The following is a 21,535-nucleotide window of genomic DNA, read 5'->3' on the forward strand; positions in this document are numbered from 1 at the left end:
TTGAACTGAATTTAAACTGAACAGAAAATAACAATATATTTTTTATATAATTTAAAAAAATTATTATAATAAGACCTTGTGCATCATGTATGAGCGTGTGAAGATACTGTATGTTGATCAAATGTACAAGATGGTGGCTTGTGTGTAAATCTTCTCTTTCCTACCTAAAGTTGAACCTAAAAGATGTTTCTGACAACGTTTTTAAACGGGAAGATTGCTATGCTATTGCTGGATCTTGAGTCATATTTGGCTCGCTCGTTGCATGCTGAGAAACAGCCCATTGAAAAGAGGACTGAAACAAAGGGATATAAAGGCTGCTAGAATGCATACTCTGATGTTAAATAAATGTTTAGGGGACCTCAAAGACCTATATCAACTTGTGGAAAAGACTAAAATACAGTATGTCCTCTTTAAAAAGTTTCATACAGGGTAGAAGGACAGTAGGGCCACATGGGACGATACAAGACATATAACAGACAATACACTATACATTTTACAGTATGTTTAGTTTACCTGTGTAGTACACCACCTCATCCCAGCCTTCATGCTGCCAGGCAGCATTCCTAGTGTCCTCTCTGGACTGGAGGTCTTTATAAGCTGCAGACAGAAGACAGTGGGTCACATGCAGTATTATGAGACCAGGCCAGTAGAATCAAGCTCAAATTGAGATTCCAATCTAATTCACAAAATATTTTTTTTATTTTTCTAAATCATATTGAACACCAAAAATGTATCACAGACAACAACATGATGGAGCTAGACATGCTCCAATCAAGTGTCTGGGCTTCAGTATGGTTTGAATGTAGTATCTTGGAGGTGTCACGTAGTATAGCATGTTGTTGATATTTTTCACACGCTGTGCAGCACAACCCCAGCAGTATGGTGAGCTCAAGTACGTAGCCTTGACACAAAACACCAAAGGGTCCCGTCTTCTCCCAAAGCAGCCCGATCTCGCTTAGAATACGTAACAAAGTACATATCAACCACAGGAAAAAGGTACATAATGTACGTTATGTTATAGCCATACGTAATTATTTACGTATTGTATACGTAATATATTTACTAAGGCTGTCAAAGTTAACGCGATATTAACGCGGTAACTCCCGATTCTATTAATGCCACTAATTTTTTTAACTCAAGATTAACTAAAAAAAAAAAAAAAAAAATTTTTTTTTTTTTACTAGACTTCACTCAGGTGTATTATTGATGCTCTCAATGATACTATGTTTGTTTCTGAAGTGTGTGTGTGTGTGTGTGTGTGTGAGAGATATAGAGAGAGAGGGGGGTGGGAGAGATGAGGAAGGGGCAAGAGAGAAAGAGAGCTGGGAGAGTGTGTGTGTGAGGGGGAGAGGGGGGTGTGTGATTAATCAGCCCTTGTGTGTGTGAATGTAACAAGTTCCTAACGTTTTCTTTCCCCTATTATTTCATGCACACTTTATTCATTGTTTTAAATTATTATTTTCTTTTAAGTTATTTTGTGCATCGCTCTGTTTTGAATTTGATGCAAATTTGCAATGCATGAGGGTCATCCTTTTGTGTTAAATGGCTGCATAAAGCAAGCATTTGTTGACTCGCATGTTGATAAGAGTATTAAAACTTGGAACTTGAAAAAGATCTGTTTAACACTTTGACTGCCGGGACCCGTCTTTAGACGTCTTTCCTGGCCATGCTAAAGTTGCCGGGGGACGCTGTACAGCGTCCTTATATCAATATTTCAAAAATCTGCGATCGGATTCATAATGTCCCTCCGCTGGCCTGAGATCCACCAGCAGGACCCACTGAGCTCTCTGGCGGTTCAGGAGCGCCATCTGGTGGCCGATCGGCGCAACCGCTTAACAGGAAGCGCAGTAGAGGTTTTGCTGGTCGGCCATATTACTTCCGGGCACTCGGTATAGGTTCCGGCACTCTAGCTCGTCACACTACATAGCGATCGATTGCCAATAACTCGATAAACAACATGATTTGGACGTATATACCATTATACAAGCTGGAGATGGACCGGGTAATAATATATCCCATAATGATAAAATTTCTACTCGACGATGATCGCCCAACGGCGCGCGGAGACTGGGGTGAGTTTCAGCGTGTAACGTTACCGTCTTCGATAATAACTGATATTATCAACATTTGACCCACATTAGATGATTGGTATAACGCTGCCCACGGAATTATAAACGCCCCCTCGCCCATCCGGTCAACATCAGATGACGTGTAGTAACTTCTAGAAGTACGTCTAGTTGGAATTTTTTATATCGCGCTGATTGCCATCAAACTGTATTTCATCATCAATATAATGCATTTGGGGCTATATATCACGTTCTGGAGAAAGCTGCAGAAAGAGATGAAAACATACTTATACATTAGACCATACTTTACTATGAATATGTGAATGAAAAAGTCTAACGTTGCTACACAATGAACAATACATATAGGACTTTGAATGGGCCCTAATAATGGCAATGTAGCAATAGAATTTAAAAAGTTATAGCCCTGCAAAGAAGGGGACTTTCTCCATAGACAAATAGCGCTGGCAATCTATGGTATATCATTAATTTAACCTTAGGCAACCAAAGTGTTAAGGTAAAAAAAAAAAGAGATTAATTTGCGATTAATCGCAAGTTAACTATGGACAATCATGCGATTAATCGAGTTAAATATTTTAATCGTTTGACAGCACTAATATTTACATTTCGTATCGACGAAGGTCCCCCAAAAAACTGTGATTGGGAGTCGAATTAACAATGCTTGTGGTGGGGGTGGGGCTCATGGCCTCGCCCCAACCCTAACCACACTGTTACCTTAAACTAACCATAACCCTAACTTTCTAGCTTAACTCATTCAGCGCCATAAACTGTCCCCATCTCTGCCGCTTCAGGCCAGCTTAAAATGGTCATTTTCGCTGTGTTTCACGATGTTTGCAGAGCTGTGTGTGTGTTCAGTATTATAGCTGTGGAGACAATGGTGTGGCTCATTTGACAGACACTACTTGTAGTCCAACATGGAAAAAATTGTTTGTTTCTACACACTGTAGTTTGTAGTTTATTACACGCTAAACATTGCGCATTTCCAAGATAATCCAGTCTTTTTCCATAGATCGCGAGATAAAAACGCGTTATGTGCAATAAGCCCAAACCGTTCTGGTTGATCCCCTGAAACCCCAAATACTCCCAAATCAAAGGTATATACCATGTACACATGTACCCTCACAAAATCATCAAGGGGGGGGGGGGGGGGGGGGGGGTCGTTTTAACTCAAAACCGTGATCGTGTTTGTCGAGCATGTTTTACGTCCGGTAAAACACAAAACTGTGATAGTTAGAAAAACATGTTTCAGGTTCGGTAAAATAGACATAGAATATACCTTTGTCTCTACTGATCCCTCTCTATCAGAGTTCAAAGGTAGGTGATACTGCCACCTGGTGATGATTTAGAACGGGGATCAAGATCATACTCGTTATTGGCGCTCAACGCTTGGCGGCCAATAACGAGTTTATTGCTGTGTTTGTATCAGGAATGGTGGCTTGGTCTAGTGGTGCACTCACTCCTCACCACAAGCATTGTTAGTTTGACTCCCAGTTGTTCTGTTTTACACTGTTTTCTTGGGACTTTCGCCAATATGAAATATAAACAGGTGAAGGAAACCAATGGTTTTCATTTTGATTATAACATGGAGGTAAAATACATATCTATATAGATATTGGTTTAAACATTTATAATGTGTATCAGACGAGTTAAGAGACAGACAAGCGAGAGCAGGGTCTGGGCAGGGAGCCAGTGGTTGATAGGAGCACAGAGGCGCTTTAACATCAACAAAGAGATAGCTAGCCTGTAGCAACGTCTGATTGGGTCAGAGGACAAGCGGCCGCCATCGCTTAGTAATGAGAGAGAGCCGTTGCTATAGTAATGAGATATACAAACAACAAGGAGAGTTGTAGTGCCGCGCGCGCAAGAGAGACTTTAAGACATTATAGCTATGAGTTCTTCCGGTAGAGAGTCGGACGAAGTGTGTTGAAGCGAGACAGGAGCTGAGCTCCCAGCTCTCGGACGAAGGTTGGGAGGGGGGGGAAGGAAAAACCCTGACCACGAGGACAAGCTAGCTTCGGCTAATAGGACAGATAGCGACCGGCTAACAGATCAGGCTTCTGCTGATGAGCTAGGCTGCAACAACCGAGACAGACAGATAGAAGTTATTAATCTAGTTTCTTCACCTTTTAAAGACTTTCAATTTGTTTTATTTTGTACAAGACCTTTTGTTTATGAAAATAAACATCCCACGAGAAAAGAGATGACGTTTTCGAGTTAATTATTTTGCCCGGATGCATCAAACGGGGTGATACAGTGTGTGATAGCCAGTAAGATAATAAACTTGTGTTTCACCGCCAACGCTTGAGCGCCAATAACGAGTAAACTTGTTTTTGGATCCTTTGATATTTTTCCTTTGATCCCCGTTCTATACAGTCATCCGGATCACTCTAGGTGTCCCTGGCTCATTTGCCTACGTTGGAATTGCAATGCCGATTGAATCTCACCAGGTGGCAGTATCGCCTACCTTTTGAACTCTGATAGAGAGGGATCAGTAGAGACAATGGGTCTCATTCTCGAACGAAGTTACGACAAAATATTTCGTCTTAGCCGATTTCGGCCTATTTAAAGGGGAACTATCTTATAAATGGCCTTTTTGAGTGTTTAGCATTGTTTCCTAGCTATGTGAACTTATATTAATATGATCTATGTCTCAAAATTCTCATATTGGCGCATTCTTCCAATTCTCCTCTCACAATATTCACCCTCACTGAACTGAGTCGTTTGAAAATGTGCCTATATGTGATGTCATATAGTCACTGCTGCATGTTAATGTGGCTCCTCAGGCACCTGCACCTGCACCCCAGTCCACATCAGCTCAAAACAGCTCGAGATCTTGAGGTAGAAAAATGCTGTTTTTGAGGACTTGATTAGAAATACAAAACAATGAATAAAAAATATATATATATATTACAGAGGTGTTCCATAGACTCACAGGAATTGTGTAAAAGTGCCCAAATAGTGAAAGAAATAGTAAAATAGTTCCCCTTTAAGACATATTAGGGCTGGGAGTGGGAGTCTTCAAATTTTCCTGAGATCTTATTTGAGAGCAGATCTAAGAGTGCTGAGGAGCACACTTAAATATGCTCTCAGCCCACGATCAAATCTCATGATTGATTGACTAATTTAAAATGTTATTATAACTTGACAGACTGTGTTCTCATAGTGATTCCTTCACGTCAACGCTACAGGCCTCCTTGGAATTAATTACTTAATCATAATTAAAATAAATATTTGTACGATAAGAAATTACGAATTTGATGTCGGAAAAATAAATAATATGAATTCATCTGATCACAGGGCAGCTGGATTAACCATATCTGAACCAGCTATTTTGGACAAATAATTACTCAGATATTCAAACACAATTATGCAATTATTGTGAAATGATTGAAAATAATAATAATTTAATGCCTTCTGTGGAATTTGTATTTCTTATTTGTTACACATCTGTTTTAATGATTAATTATATACATTTGAAAGAATGCAGGTCAACATGCAATGTATCCCATTGATTGGTATACAATGGGACAGACCTTTGTTTGATTGAAAACTTTATTAACAGATTGCAGAATGGGTACAGTACAGTTCAATTACATAAGGGGATGCAGACCAGAGAAAGAATTTCGTCTCGTTTACATCAGGGTCCCCCATTTTCAATTCATCATAACATACATGACACACATGACACAGATAGACAGTACTGCTACATCTATACATTCATGACATACCAGATTTGCAAATACAGTACTGTTTGTGATACAAAAAGAGTCCAGAAAAGAGAGTACATTTGACGTAGAAACTGTTGGAGGAGGTTGGGTAGGGATGGGTGGGGGATAGACTTACACTGTACAAGCAAAACTGTACATTGGAATATTGACAAAACCATACTTGGTAATTTACTGTACATTGGAGGGGGTTGATATAGCTATAAACCTGCATTCCTTCGAATATATCATTAATCAATTAAACTTATATTGAAATACACTATATAGCCTATACACCAACACTGAAATGACAGTGGATAAATAAATAAGAACTAAAGCTAATCGGTGGAAATAGACTGCATTAATATTCCATAACAAGTCTTGTGTGCCCCTACGAATGAACAGTAGCCTATAGGCTTATGGAATAATAAGCCATACTGCTTCATTCATTACGCCCGCCGTAGGCTATATATATTATATGTCATTCATTCATTCATATACAGTACTGCGCGCGCGTGTGTGTGTGTCTGTGTGTGCGCGCGCTGCGGCAGGTGTGTACCGCGAGCTGTATATGATGCCAATACATTAATCTAATCTAGTTTTGATGGGCGCAAGCGTGATTACGAAACCTAGCCGCATTTCTCGGAGACGCTCTCTGACTGACGCTAGGTTTCATAATCACGCGGCTCGCAAAGCACTTCCGCCATTCCATTTCACACAGCTGCGTCACTAGTTGCCTTATAAGGAACTATGGAGGCTGTGTTTTGTATGCAAATGAGCTGAACGGGAACGCGCTTTGCAGTTTACGACAGAATGCCATTCTCCAAGCAGATATCAGATCATATAATTTCTGCGACCGTTTCAGCCACTTAAGACATATCTCCAGCACGTTCAGGACTCAGAGTGTACTTGTCATAGATTATGTCTCAGTGGTTCCAAGATAAGTCTTCCAGAATATATCTTTGGAAAATTTTCGGGAATGAGACCCAATGTTTGAACTGGACTGTCAAGACTCGCTCTGAGGGGGAGGAGCTCTTGCAGAGCAATCGCTAGGAGATCTGCTCACCTCAAAACCTATAGTTTCCTGTAAACACGTGTAATTACATATAAACGAGTAATCGCGATCGCAGATGGGATCATTGGAATTATTCTTTTTGGAGTACATTCTGGCTAAGGTAATGTATATTCTATGTCTATTTTACCGAACCTGAAACATGTTTCTGTAATGATCAGTGTCCTATTTTACCGGACCTGAATCAAGCTTTTTCTAACCATCGCATTTTCGGGGTAAGACTACCCCCCCCTTGATGATTTTGTGAAGGCACATATGTACATGTTATATAACTTTGATTTGGAAGTATTTGGGGTTTCAGGGGATCAACCAGAACGATTTGGGCTTATTGCATATAACACGTCTTATCTCGCAATCTATGAAAAAAGACTGGATTATTTTGGAAAGGGGCGATGTTTAGCATGGAATAGCGCACAAACTACAGTATGTAGAAATTAACTGGTTAGTCAGCGATGGACTATGAACAATGCCTGTCAAATGAGCCATACTATTGTCTCCATAGCTATAATACAGAACACACGATGGGTCCGCAATAGGGGTGTAAAGGTACACGTATCCGTACCAAACCGCTTCAGTGTGTACCGTACCGAACGGCTGTGTAGTGTACCGAACGAATACAACGGTATGTTAACCACTAACGACCGCCCACCGGGGGTTGTTTTTTTCACAATCTAATATAATGATTTTTTTTTTTTACAAGTCGATTAATTTCAATATAGAATATTTCTTGACAGCCCTACAAGTACAATTAGTTACTGCACACTACATCACCCCCGAGTGGAACATGGAAAGACAAACTTTCCCCCACTGTACCGAAAACCCATACCGAACCTCGACTTCAAAACCGAGGTACGTACCGTACAGTGGTTTTTGTGTACCGTTACACCCCTAGTCCGCAAACATCGCTAAAATGGTCAATAACACTAGCGCCATTGAGTAGATTAAGCACCTTGTTAAAATTCCAGGAATTTGTAAAAACTCAAGCACTTTAAGCACGTCAAGGACCTTGACCCTGTGTAAATATATTACATATAGCTATAACATAATAAATTCACTTGAATTTATGTACTTTTTTTTTCCTGTAATCAAGATGATTATTGAAGTTTTCTGATGAGACCATGTTGCATCCTGTCTAGCTCTGCAGAGCATTCACCCTGCAGAAGTCAGAGAGGTCTATGACGAAATAACTATGCATTTAATATCAAACCTTTATTTGAAACTGAGACACTGAGGTTACCCTTATTTACAGCGACAATGAGTTTACAAAACAAAGACACCGTCCGTTATCAGTAGATTCATACATATAGGCACAACAAACAAGAATAAACAATACAAATCAGTTAAGATAGTTACAAGTCTTTAAACAGTGGTTGGAGATCATACTTTTAAATGCAGCAAAGAAGGAAGAACTTCCAACTTCAGAGTTGGAGGGCATTCCGTATTGGAAACATCAAAGGAAAAAGCTGTTTTACCAAGTTCAGAACAAACTCCAGGAAGGTTGAATTTCACTTGCCCAAACAGATCTTCACTTGTCTACTTTCTTGGCGGCGACAGGCGCTACATCTCCTACGTACAGATACAACTTTAGACGTAGTCCAAGACAAGCGTTCCCCAAGATCTCGAGAGTAAGCCAAATCAAAGATGGCCTCGACTTTGTCTCGTTCTCGCAAGCGGTGCTGTGCTTCAGACCAATATGCTTGTGAGAATTTGGGGTATACTCATCTTTAACAACGTCTAAAGGTTTATTTGTGCATAGGAGACAGAAAGTAAGCAAGTGAAAGATTAAAGGGGACATGTCTTGCTATTCCTTTCACTATTTGGGCAACTTTACACAATTCCTGTGAGTCTATGGAACACATCTGTAAAGTTATTTAAAAAAAAAAATCATTGTTTTGTATTTCTAATCAAGTACTCTAAAGCAGCATTTTTCCACTTCAAGATTTCAAGCTGTTTTGGGCTGGGCTCCGCCCATAAGCGATTTGAGTGACAGTCACCCACAGTCTGACTGGCAGACGGAGAGATACAGTATAGAGATTGACAATATATACCCCTGTGAATAGTATTGCACGGATCGGAATACGGGCGCGCGTAATAATATTTTGACAGTGATATGCGAGTGCTCCCGACTGCGAGGGAGAGAGAGATTGAGAGGGAGAGAGGGACACTGTCATAATCTGGACACAGACAATCCTCTGCCGCCCTCCGGCGGTCTGTTCGCGGTACTACAGGCAACCTCCCTGTGGTTACCTATTGTCTGGAGCCTGTTGACTGTAATTTTTTCTAATGTACTTTGTATCCGTTATCGGTTCTGTGTGCTCACTATGGAGATATTCCTCGAGGGGGATTTTCTCTCCTCGTCCTCGGAGGAGGTGGACCATGTTCACGCTGCTCACCTCCGTGAGTGAGAGTGAGTGCAGCGCGGAGCAGGCGCTTCAGCTGGAGGCACATGGCCGTGTGATCATAGGGTTGCTTCGGGTGCTCTGGACCCCTGCCCTCAGCGAAGTCATTGCTACCAGCACGTCCTCCCCCGCAAGTAAGGCCCATAATGCTACCGCAGCAACTCCTAGTTTAGCCCCTGTAGCCAATATAGCTTCGGCAGCTACCCCCATAGCTCCTCCTGCTAGCTTAGGCCCGAAAGCTAACACAGCCCAGGCTACTAGCACAGCCACTAGCCTAACTCGCGTAGCTAGTGCAGCTAGCCCCCTCTCTGCTAACACAGCCCAGGCTACTAGCACTGACACTATCCTAGCTCCCGTAGCTAGTGCAGCTAGCCCCCTCTCTGCTAACACAGCCCAGGCTACTAGCACGGCCGCTAGCCTAGTCCCCGTAGCTAGTGCAGCTAGCAGAACATCTGTCCCCACAGCTAAGACTATGGTTTCTTCTGTTAAGAGACTCAGTGTAGGCTCGTTCTCTACCACTAGCTTACGCCCTCCTGCTACTGCTAGCGAGGCTTCTGCAACTGGTAGAACCTTTGGTGATAGAGCAGCCTCTGCAGTAGCTAGCTACCTACCTAGCTGCCCTCGTGTGCACAGGCCCTATAGCTAACGTAGCCTCAGATGCTGGGACCGCCCCTTCGGCCGGCATGGCCTCCGTGGTTAGCACAGCCCCTGCCGCTAGTGTAGCCTCGGTAGCTACCGCCTCAGTCCAGGCCGGTAGAGCCCCGCCTGCTAGCGTAGCACGCACTGCTAGCAAGTCTCAGAAGGCTAGCAAACCTAAGAAGACTAGCATAGTCCTTCCTGCTAGTGTAACCCCTACAGCTAGCACCTTAGCCCTTCCTGCTAGTGTAGCATCTACAGCTAGCACCTTAGCCCCTCCTGCTAGAGTAACTCCTACTGCTAGCACCATAGCCCCTCCCGCTAGTGTAGCCTCTACAGCTAGCCCCTTAGCTCTTCCTGCTAGTGTAGCATCTACAGCTAGCACCTTAGCCCTTCCTGCTAGTGTAGCATCTACAGCTAGCACCTTAGCCCTTCCTGCTAGTGTAGCATCTACAGCTAGCACCATAGCCCTTTCTGCTAGTATAGCATCCCCTACTGGTCCCGTAGCCCCCCTCTGGGACAGGTTTCATGAGGCACATTCCCTTTTACAAGGATTCATGGGCAATTATTCTCCGGCCTGCAGTCTGGAGGAGCAAAAGAGCGCTTATCGCCTGGTGTTCTCCATGATGAAGTGGAGTCCTGGAAGAGCATGCAAACTCCGGTTACTGGCCGGGAACATGTTTAGGGTGCTCTTCCAGGACCCCAACTCCCCAGCCGACTGCCAAGCTGCTAACCCGGTCAGGCCCTTTGCAGATAGCAAGGCCTCTACTACTAGCTTAGCCCCCGCCGCCAGTGTAGCCTCGGTAGCTACCGCCTCAGTCCCGTCCACTAGAGCATCAGCTGCTAGTCCCTCAGTCCGGTCCGCTAGAGCCCCGTCTGCTAGCGTAGCACGTACAACTAGCTTAGCCTCTACAGCGAACCCGGACTCAACTGCTAGCTTAGCGTCTGCTGCTAGCATAGCCCCTAGAGCTGGTTCAGCCCCTGTAGCTTCTACAGCTTCCCCCCTGACTTCACCTACTAGTGTAGCCCTGCCTGCTAGTGTAGGTACTGCAGCTGGCACCTCAGTTTTCCCCGCTAGTGTAGCACCTACAGCTAGCACCCGAACCCTCTCGGCTAGTGTACCCTCTACAGCTAGCACAGGCCCTGTAGCTAGCGCTGCCCGGGCAGCTAACCCAGCCTCCATGGCCAGCCTAGCTCATGCTAGTTTAGCCCTTGAAGCTAGCACAGGCCCTGCAGCTAGCACTGCCCAGGCAGCTAACCTAGCCCCCGCTAGTGTAGCCCTTGTAGCTAGCACAGGTCCTGCAGCTAGCACTGAGGTAACTAGGTAACTAGTCCAGTCCCTACTGCTAGCATAGTTTCCACAGCTAGCATGGCCTCCTCTGCTGGTGAAGCCTCTACTGCCAGCATGGCCCCAGTTGTTAGCATAGCTACTGCTAGCACCTTAGCCCCATTTGCTAGCATAGCTCGTACTGCTAGCAAGTCTCTGAGAGCTAGTAAGTCTAGGAAGGCTAGCATAGCCTCACCTGCCAGAGTACCTACTGCTAACACCTCAGCTCTGCCTGCTAGCCCCACTGTGTGTGTAGCTCATTCAGCTAGCTTGTCTCCCACTGCTAGGACTGCCCGTTCAGCTAGCAAGGTCAGTTTCCCTGGAGCCGCCCCGTTGGCTAACCCCATGGTTCCTACAGCTAGCCCCACTGTGTGTGTAGCTCATTCAGCTAGCTTGTCTCCCACTGCTAGGACTGCCCCTTCAGCTAGCAAGGTCAGTTTACCTGGAGCCGCCCCGTCGGTTAACCCCATGGTCTCAACAGCTAGTACAGCCCTGTCTGCTAGCTTAGCCCCTGCAGCTAACCAGGCTTACACAGCTAGTCCAGCCCCGTCTGCTAGCTTAGCCCCTGCAGCTAATCAGGCCTCAACAGCTAGTACAACCCCGTCAGCTAGCTCGTTCCCTATGGCCCCTGTTCATCCTCCGGCTCCCGGGGAGACCCCGACGTCACGCCCGGGCCTTCCTCCTCGTCTGGTCCCGGCTCCTCGTCTGGTCCCGGCTCCTCGTCTGGTCCCGGCTCTTCGTCTGATCCCGGCTCCTCGTCTGGCCCAGCCCTGCGCCGTGGTCTACGCCGTGGTCTGCGCCGTAGTCAACGCCGAGGTCTGCTCCGGGGTCATCGCCTTCGCCCCTCTTCTCCGGGCCCCCTGGTTCGGTCCCGAGGTCTGCACCTGGAGTGGTCCCCGTCCGGGGTCCTACTCCGGGGTCGTCGCCTTCGCCCCTCTTCTCCAGGCCCCCTGGTTCGGTCCCGAGGTCTGCACCTGGAGTGGCCCGCGTCCGGGGTCCTGCTCCGGGGTTGTCGTCCTCGCCCCTTTGTTCCGGGCCCCCTCACCTGGCCCCTGTCCCCGTCTCCAGCCCCCCTCACCGGGCCTCTGTCCCCGTCTCCAGCCCCCCTCACCGGGCCCCTGTCCCCGTCTCCAGCCCCCCTCACCGGGCCCCTGTCCCCATCTCCAGCCTCCCTCACCGGGCCTCTGTCCCCATCTCCAGCCCCCCTCACCGGTCCTCTGTCCCCGTCTCCAGCCCCCCTCACCGGGCACCTGTCCCCGTCTCCAGCCCCCCTCACCGGGCCCCTGTCCCCGTCTCCAGCCTCCCTCACCGGGCCTCTGTCCCCATCTCCAGCCCCCCTCACCGGTCCTCTGTCCCTGTCTCCAGCCCCCCTCTCCGGGCCTCTGTCCCCATCTCCAGACCCCCTCTCCGGGCCTCTGTCCCCCTCTCCAGTGCCCTTGGTCCCGTGCGCCCTTCTCCGGGCTCCCCTCTGGTCCTGTTCCCCGGCCCCCCTGCTACTGTGCCCCTCCTGGGTTCTTTTCTCTGCCCCCCCGGCTCCAGTTTTCCGTGTCCTCGTCCCCAGTTTTTTCCGGGGTCTCTGCCCTTCGCCCTGCCTGTCCCTGGTCGGTCTTGTGGGTCATCTGGGAGCCGCCGGGGGGGGGGTACGGTCATAATCTGGACACAGACAATCCTCTGCCGCCCTGCGGCGGTCTGTTCGCGGTACTACAGGAAACCTCCCTGTGGTTACCTATTGTCTGGAGCCTGTTGACTGTCATTTCTAATGTACTCCCTTTGTATCTGTTATCGGTTCTGTGTGCTCCCCAGTATGTTCATATGTCCTAGTCTAGCCCTGTGTGTATTCATATTCATATGTTCCTGTCTAGTCCTGTATTCCAAGTGTTGTATCGATTTCCTGTGTCCTAGCCTGTCAGCCCCCAGCTGTTTCTTGTCAATAATTAGTGTCTGTATATATTCGTGCCGCCCCCAGTCTACCAGTGTCGCGCCATTGTTTTGTTTCCTGTTCCAGTACCTTTCCGTGCTGTGTTGTTTTCCCTGTACCCTGCATACCGCCCCAACAGGTCCACGGAGGACGCCATAGCCCATGTGCTGCACACAGCAGCATCACACCTGGACAAGAGGCAGGGGAACTATGTGAGAATGCTATTCATCGACTACAGCTCGGCATTCAATACCATAGTCCCCTCCATACTCATAGCCAAGCTCAGGGACCTGGGCTTGAACTATGACCTCTGCCAGTGGGTCTTGGACTTCCTGACGGGCAGACCCCAGGTGGTGAGAGCAGGCAACTGCACCTCCTCATCCATCACCCTCAACATAGGGGCCCCCCAGGGCTGTGTTCTGAGTCCCCTCCTCTACTCCCTGTACACACACGACTGTGTGGCTCAGCGGAGTAGCAATACAATCATCAAATTTGCTGACGACACAGTGGTGGTGGGCCTGATCTCTGCCAACGACGAGAGGGCCTACCTGGAAGAGGTCAAGGTCCTGGCGGGATGGTGCCAGGAAAACAGCCTCTCCCTGAACGTCAGCAAAACAAAGGAGATGATTGTGGACTTCAGGAGGTCGGGGGTCAAGGACTACAGCCCCCTCAGCATCGACGGGGCACCGGTTGAGAGAGTCAACAGCTTTAAGTACCTCGGAGCCTACATATCCGAGGACTTGACATGGACCACACACATTGACAGTGTTGTGAAGAAGGCACGACAACGCCTCTACTTCCTCAGGTGCCTAAGGAAGTTCCAAGTCAGTCAGAAGATCCTTAAGAACTTCTACTCATGTACAATAGAGAGCATCCTGACTGGCAACATCACCTCCTGGTTTGGGAATAGCACTGCACAAGACCGAAGCAGACTACAAAGAGTGACACGTTCAGCCGAACGCACAATTGGAGGGGGGCTCCCCACCCTCCAGAACATTTACAACAAGCGTTGCAGGGGCAAGGCTAAGAGAATCATTAAAGACTCCAGTCACCCGAACAACTGCCTCTTTGAACTGCTGCGGTCAGGCAAGCGATACCGGAGTCTCAAGGCGAGCACAGAAAGACTCAGAAGAAGCTTCTATCCCCAGGCCATCAGGCTCCTAAACGAACAATGAACACTACACAACAACAACCATCAAACGCACATAGCACACACATCCACACGCACACACTCACTTTAAACAAACACACTGTAGCACCCACTCCACACACTTTATAGCACACACCCACTTTAAACAAACACACTGTAGCACCCACTCCCCACACTTTATATTTATTGATGAAGGATTGCACTACAACTCGTACACCTTACTGTAAATTGTACCTAAATTGTACCTCATCCCATTTCTGCTTGCACTATATAGTACTGTACATTAGTACACTGCATAGTATTGTATATTATATGGTAACTCAGTTACGTCTATTCTGCATCGAACATTGTACATATGTCTATACTGAACACTGTGACCTCATTTTCTACTTCTAAATTACATGCTATACTATGTTATTTGATACTATCTTGTCTAGCACAGTCTCTGGAGCGTAACAGTAAGAAGCATTTTGTATGAAAGTATTCTGTACTTCTGTATGACAACTATTAAAGAAACTAAACTAAACTATCCTGTCGTATCCCTGCTATTCCTGCCGTTCGCGGAATAGTCCTTTAGCTCTTGTTTCCCTTTGAGTCCGTTCCCGCTTCCTAGCGCCGTTTTCCAGCACAGCTGAGGTTTTGTTTCCATGTTTTACAGTTCGCTTTTGTTGTACCGTGTAACGTGTTCCTTTGTTTACTTCTGCTCAAGTAAAGTCTTCGATTATACTTTTCGCCGTCGACTCTGCCTCCTCTCTCTGGTTCATAACTGTCCAGCATTTGGGTTCTCTCACCTCCCCTCGCCACAGACACGCATTTACACACAACCTCCCGACCTCGCACGGGGGGCAGGGGCAGGAGCTTTTGCTTTTCTTTCTTTCTTTCTCTTTCTTTCTCTCTCTTTCTCTCTCTTTCTCACACACACACGAGAGAAGCTCCTGCCCCGCGGTCGGGAGGTTGTGTGTAAATCTCTCTCTCTCTCTCTCTCTCTCTCCCTCTCTCTCTCTCCCTCCCTCTCCCTCGCTCTCTCTCTCTGTCGGCACCCGCGCAACCCGTTTGAGGAAGTGTCAGTATTTCTACTCGCTGTTGTTGAGCGAATGGTTGCGCTACAACCATAGAGGGGGCGTTAGTTATGCAGATCAGCTCCTTGCTACGTAGGATAGCGAGTCAAATCAGAATGGCTTAGTTCACTGGGGGAGGATATTGTCTCAACTGAATTGGAGCAATCCGCCAAAATGAGAATTAGAGACACAGACCCCATTGATACAAACCCCCATTGCTAGAAAACAATGCTAAACACTGGAAAAGGCCATTTAAAGGACCTTTAAAGACATCTGTTTGAGTAAGTGAAATTCTGATTTAATTTCGTTATAGACCTCTCCAACTTTCATATGGTGAATTCTCTGCAAAGCCAAACAAAAGACCAAAGGCCCCTGTATCAGGGCTACTCGGTACCTAATGGTACTGAACAGAGTTGGGAGACGGCGCTGGTGTGGGACTAGGACCTTACCCCAGAGATGGTGGACCATGTAGAGGTTGCCGATCTGGGAGAAGAATCCTCCGACAGCCTCTCTGTTGTGCTGACGGTATCCGATGGCCCTGGCCCTGTGGAGCATGATGACGTAACGTCACAACACTGACCTCAAAACAAAGGCTTTAACATCTATCTGCCACACTACACCCACACACAAAAAACACATGTTTCCCTGAGTGCTATGTAGCCATCCAGATAGTTTTGGTGATGTTTGGAGATATCGGCCATAGAGATGTCTCCCATCAGCCCAATGCAATGGGGCTCAATGGGCCAGAACTCTTTTGTGGAGTTCCAACAAATGACATTTGGAAAAACTCAACAGCAACGTCCAGACATTATGACACAGTTATTGACAATAACCCACAGACCTAGCTGTTTCATTGGAAACTATTTTCTACCAAGGCACACCTGCCATAATAGTTCTCAATAAAACTGTTCAACAAGGTCTGTGGATTATCTTGAGTAATCGTGTGATGATTTCATGGAAAGAGACATCGCTGTTGAGTTTTTCGGCATTCGGCACAAAAGAAGCTCCATTGCATTGGGCTGACTGCAGATAAAAACAGAAGTGCTCGCCATCCAGTCACCAAAAAATGCAACTCTTACACAAATCTTCAAATGTCACCATTTGACTTTGACACCATATACATTTTCTATGGTGTTCCTCAAGGTGTGAATGGTTGGTTCCGTTTTATTTTATGCTGCTGGAGTATGGGGTTTTGATGATGCACCTGAATGTCATGCTATCCAGAATCGTGCCATGAGATACTTCTTGGGAGTCCATAAATATACAGCAAAAGGGGCTATAGAAGGGGACATGGGTTGGGACTTGGGACTCATGTTTGGTCAAGCAATGTGAAATGGTTAGTGTGGTATAATATGTCCTCATGTAAATGTCCCCTTTACCTGTGCCCCCCCCCCCTCTCTGTGGAATAAGACACTCCCCTCCCCTGCGTCCCCATTACCTGTACCCCCCCCCCATCTGACCTATCAAATGGGACACCCCCCCCCCCCCTGTTACCTATATAGATCTCCTCCCGAGATCTATCCTGGTCTTCTTACCTGGGGGATTTCAGCTGATCACCTGGGGGGGAAGCCCTCAGCCATTCTCTCTATGTAATTCTATCTGTTTGGTTAATAAACCCTTGTTATTATCCAAGCCTCGGTTGACTGAGAAACATTTTTCTTCAGCATATCCACAAATATCCCACATTAGGCTATGGAACTGCCTGGTCGAGCTGCCAAATGACAGGGTGACTAAAAATATATTTAACTGGGACAGAGCACACGGTCATCCCTGGTCAAGAGAGATGTCTATGATTTTCTCTTCTGCTGACTTAAGTATGATTTTTATGAACAATCTGCAGTGTAAGGTTCACATAATTAAAACAAAGTTATCAACAATCCATCAGGATAAGTGGAAGGTGGAGACATGGAAAAAACCTAAACTTAGAAAATATGTTGAAATTAAAGATAAGTATTTTACTGAACCTTATGTAATGTTAAACTTAAAGAGAGGGCGGAGGTCTCGGTGTGCACAATTGAGGTCTGGTACCCTGCCATTGTCTGTGTAAGTGGGTAGATAACTAGATTCCAAGGTAAACCTGAGGAGGAGCGGTTGTGTGTTCTCTGTGATCTGGGAGTGGTGGAGGATGAATATCATTTAGTTTTTCACTGCGGCCTTGTACACCAATTTGAAGAGGGCTTTATTTGAGAAAGTTCTATTTGTAAATCCGGATTTGTTTTGGCAGTCTGAGAGTTGTATGTTGAGTTGGCTTTTTGTGGAGGAGATTTTCAGTTTTGCAGGATTTTTGGAGAAAGCATGGCATGGAAAAGCATGGAAAGCAAGACACAACACATTATATCCTATATAATTTTATATGCATTCCTCTTGTTTCTTTGTTTACATACATTGTTTACAGCTTGTTATATTATGTTTTATTTTTTTGCGGCCATCTTGGTCTATATACTTATTGTCAAGTATATTATATACTTATTGTTTATGTGTCTTTGTTGTGAAGGATCAGATTAAACCGAATATATATATTTATTTATGGATATATATTTAATAGTATTTGTATATCGTTTGATATCCCTTGTATATTCCTTGTACATATACACTGAATATCCCTTTAGTCTACTAACAGCCCATAATAGTTTCATTCTACCATTGGACGAGAACCTGGCGCCAGCAGCCAAGCCCCTTGGTTCAAGTTCAATCGTGCCGACGAACATGTCGTTACAAGCCCGGTTCCGCGTAGGAATACGTCTGGCGAAATACGAATGGTACTATTTGTTCACAGCGCATATATATATGGCGCAAGTAAAGTAGAACTTTCTTTTAGTCCATTAGTCCTTTACCCTCCAACCTAGTAACAGACGTGAAGCCTCACCCACGACGCACGTGTGGTGCAGTATGGCCTACTTGGCCTCAGAATAGGCATTGAGACATCGTGTGGATTAATAGTTGAATTGTCATAGTTTGGCACTATACCGTCGAGTGGGACGTATTTCTATTAAGTTAATAATAGTCTATTAGGTATGGTGCATCGTTCGGTTAGAGTTATAAAGTGAGCAGTACCCCCATCGTTCCTGGCGTTAGCTAGAGTCTTAACCAGGCTGGGCAGACCACGTGTGGTGCTTGCATCCGAGGAGCTCTGGGCCAGGACGAGTGGACCTGTACATTGGATTACTTCACCCGGACGATGGCGAGCCCTCCACGGCTTGGATTATCTACGTGCTTTGGGTGCTTTGATTATGCCATGGATAACGGCCAACACTGCTGAGTGTTGGAACTACCCCCCCCGAGAGGAGTCCAGGTGAGACGGCGCTCTACCCCGAGTGAGGTCGCCTCACGTCTCTTCGTTGTGGACCGGCAGCTACCGTCTACAAGAGGGCCCAGCTGTATTCATCTGTGGACCGAGGTTCTGTGGGCACCGTGTTCAGCACTCTGAATTCTCCCAAGAAATCGTCGGCCAGATGGGATATCGCCAGCGGCTCTCCTAACCCCCCCCCCCCTACTGACTTACAACCAGCGGGACCCCCCTTTAGTGTATCCAGCTATAATCATTTAAGTACCATCGCTATAGTTCCCTAAAGAACCAGGTTGTATACTTGCTCCCTGCGTAACCAGAGATTGGACATTCAATGTTGATTTACCAACGAATACTCATTTGCCTTACAAGTGCATTCAAATCATAAATGTCATTAAGTGAACGTTGTATATACCCTTTGCTATATAAAATATTCGATTTATACATTTGTGTGGACTTCGTTTCATCAGGTGGGAAAGTGTTCATCATATCTACATCATGTACTGTGTGGCCAGTATTTAAAGTACATAAAGCAGGTAGTGGTTTAATGATACCATACTTATCAATACAGTCAGGGAATTGTACCCCTCAGTTACAGTCTTGTAAGCCCATATGGGCTTGGCATACATCTGTATGTAAGACACAAAAATTAAAAACATCAATCAAACCACACTACAGAAGGTTAACCTTTCACTACCACACTACAGACGGTTAACCATCTGTAGTGTGGTAGTGAAAGGGTTAACCTTCTGTAGTGTAGTAGTGAAAGGGTTAACCATTTGGTATTGTGGTAGTGAAAGGGTGTTATTTTGGAGGAATTTATGACCATGTTTATCAATTCTCGAGAAGTCAAAAATGGTAGAGTTTTGCACCAAATCTGTGTAAAAAATTACAGATTCATGACTAGGAAGAACTTGACACACAGCGTTGAGCTGCAAGTAATCTTCATGTTCCCAGTTTTCAGATGATGTCACCACGTCTATGTGGCATCTACTGTTGACCTGCTATCTCCCCCTAAAGATCCCCCCCCCCCCCAAAAAGCATGCAAGCATACAATTATTTCCAATCATAATCACAAACTGGATAGTGGATACATAATGATAACACATTCACACTATTCATTTAAGCTGCATTTACCATTTCAGCGTTTCATGTTGTTGTAACATTGCAGTAGGAGTTTAAACCCACAACTGCTGCGTCATTCAGTCCAAATAATCAGTAAGTGACTGTGGTCAATCACAAATGAATGTATTTGAACAATTAACTCATTCACTGCCAACAACGATTAAACTCGTTATTGGCCGCCAATCGTTGAACGCCAACAACAAGTGTACTCGTTATTTGCTCGTTATTTCTTTTATTCGATATTTCCATTCATTATCCATCCAGGGAGACTGGTGTTATCATGGGGCTGAGTCTGAGATTGCTAAAGTGCAATACCGACCGCATCCTACCAGGCGGCGTATCGAGCACCATTTGAAACCTTGTGTATTGGGCTGTGCCACACGCTAAACGCTCCGGGCGCTCTTTTCTAGTAACCTGAACCTAGGGCTTCACCCGATCGCATTGAATCGTTTTCGGGACCCCCGATTCATTATGCTGTGGTGGGTTATGTCGTGGGCCAAATGGACATACGATCTACCAGATGGCAATCAAATAATTGGAATATTCTTTTTGGAATCCCACCGGCCACAGGTAAGAGCAATTTAACGTCAATTTCAGCTTGATTGTGCCTTGTTTTCATAGCCATTGCCCTGATCAGCCGTATGTTGTTGTACTAACGAATGCTGTTATTGACAATCAATTAATCAGAAACGACCCCCCCCCCCCCCTTTCATGCATTCATGATGGAACATAATACCGATCATATGCATTTGAATTTTTTAGGGATGAAATGCCAATGGATTTAGTACAATACACATCGCAGGCTATTACTAGCCTCCCAGGAATTACCCTAGACCGCTCTAAAACCATAATTATATTCACCACGGTATAAAACGGGAATGTATGGATAGATTATTTTTTTCTTTTTCACATATTGAACGATAGATACTCAATGTCAAATGGGCCATAGTATTGCATCCATAGCTATAATATAGAATATAGTTATAGGCTTATAGCCCTGCAAACAAGGTGACGGACTCCATTGGTTTAATGCGTGGCAGCGCATAGCCATATCCCGGAAACAGCGTGGCAGGCTGGCAGCCAATGAGTTAACAGCAATTCAAAAGTTGTCGTTCGTCGTGCTGGGTGTGTTCAGATCATGCGCCCGCTAGAATTAAACTATCCTGTTTTGTATGTTGAAAAGCAGCAGCTCAGTTAAATTCTCCAATCAAAATACTGAATAGAAGAAAAAAATGAAATACGGAAGACTGCAACTCACCCTCTGGAGATAATTAAACCAGACAAATGTATAAATTTACCTCAGAGCCCCACAGTTAAACGATACACTTGCTGAAACAAGTATTCACCTCCTGTGTTTTTTTGCATGTAATCTTGTGAATGTCTTGTAAAATTCAAAATTAATGTTAAAAATAAATGTAGGCAGTTCAGCTGCATAAAATGGGTCTTAGTAGGCCTAGGGCCGTAACAATTTCAATATTGCTTTATTGTGAGCAGCATAATTATTAACACTTTGGGTGCCGTTAACATGTTAACACGTTTCTGAGGCCCGACCGTTGAGTGCCATTCACGTGTTAACACGTTTCTGGATCGTTATTTCTTTTATTCGTTATCTCCATTGATAATTCATCGGGCAGCCTGTGCAGGCTGTCCTGAATGGGTCTGAGATTGCAAACGTCCAATACCGCCGCCTAACGCCTTGCGGCCGCTATTGCACTCCGTTTGAAATTATGCGGCTTGGTGTCTGGGACGAGCTGCGGCGGGGTCTAAACACTCGGG

General features: G+C 45.5%; 1 protein-coding gene across 1 annotated transcript in view; it reads right to left on the bottom strand.

Moving 5' to 3' along the window:
- Window positions 1–21,535, bottom strand: part of nipsnap2 (nipsnap homolog 2) — a 48,671-nt gene that overhangs the window by 3,709 nt on the left and 23,427 nt on the right. The window contains exons 8-9 of the mRNA XM_084335269.1: window positions 15,798–15,892; window positions 514–597 (exon numbers count right to left, since the gene is read on the bottom strand). Coding sequence (XP_084191395.1) covers window positions 514–597; window positions 15,798–15,892 — 179 coding nt within the window. The remainder of the gene's footprint in view (window positions 1–513; window positions 598–15,797; window positions 15,893–21,535) is intronic.

The sequence above is a fragment of the Notolepis coatsorum genome (assembly GCF_963971535.1).
Source record: "Notolepis coatsorum genome assembly, chromosome: 1".
In the NCBI taxonomy this organism is placed as follows: domain Eukaryota; kingdom Metazoa; phylum Chordata; class Actinopteri; order Aulopiformes; family Paralepididae; genus Notolepis; species Notolepis coatsorum.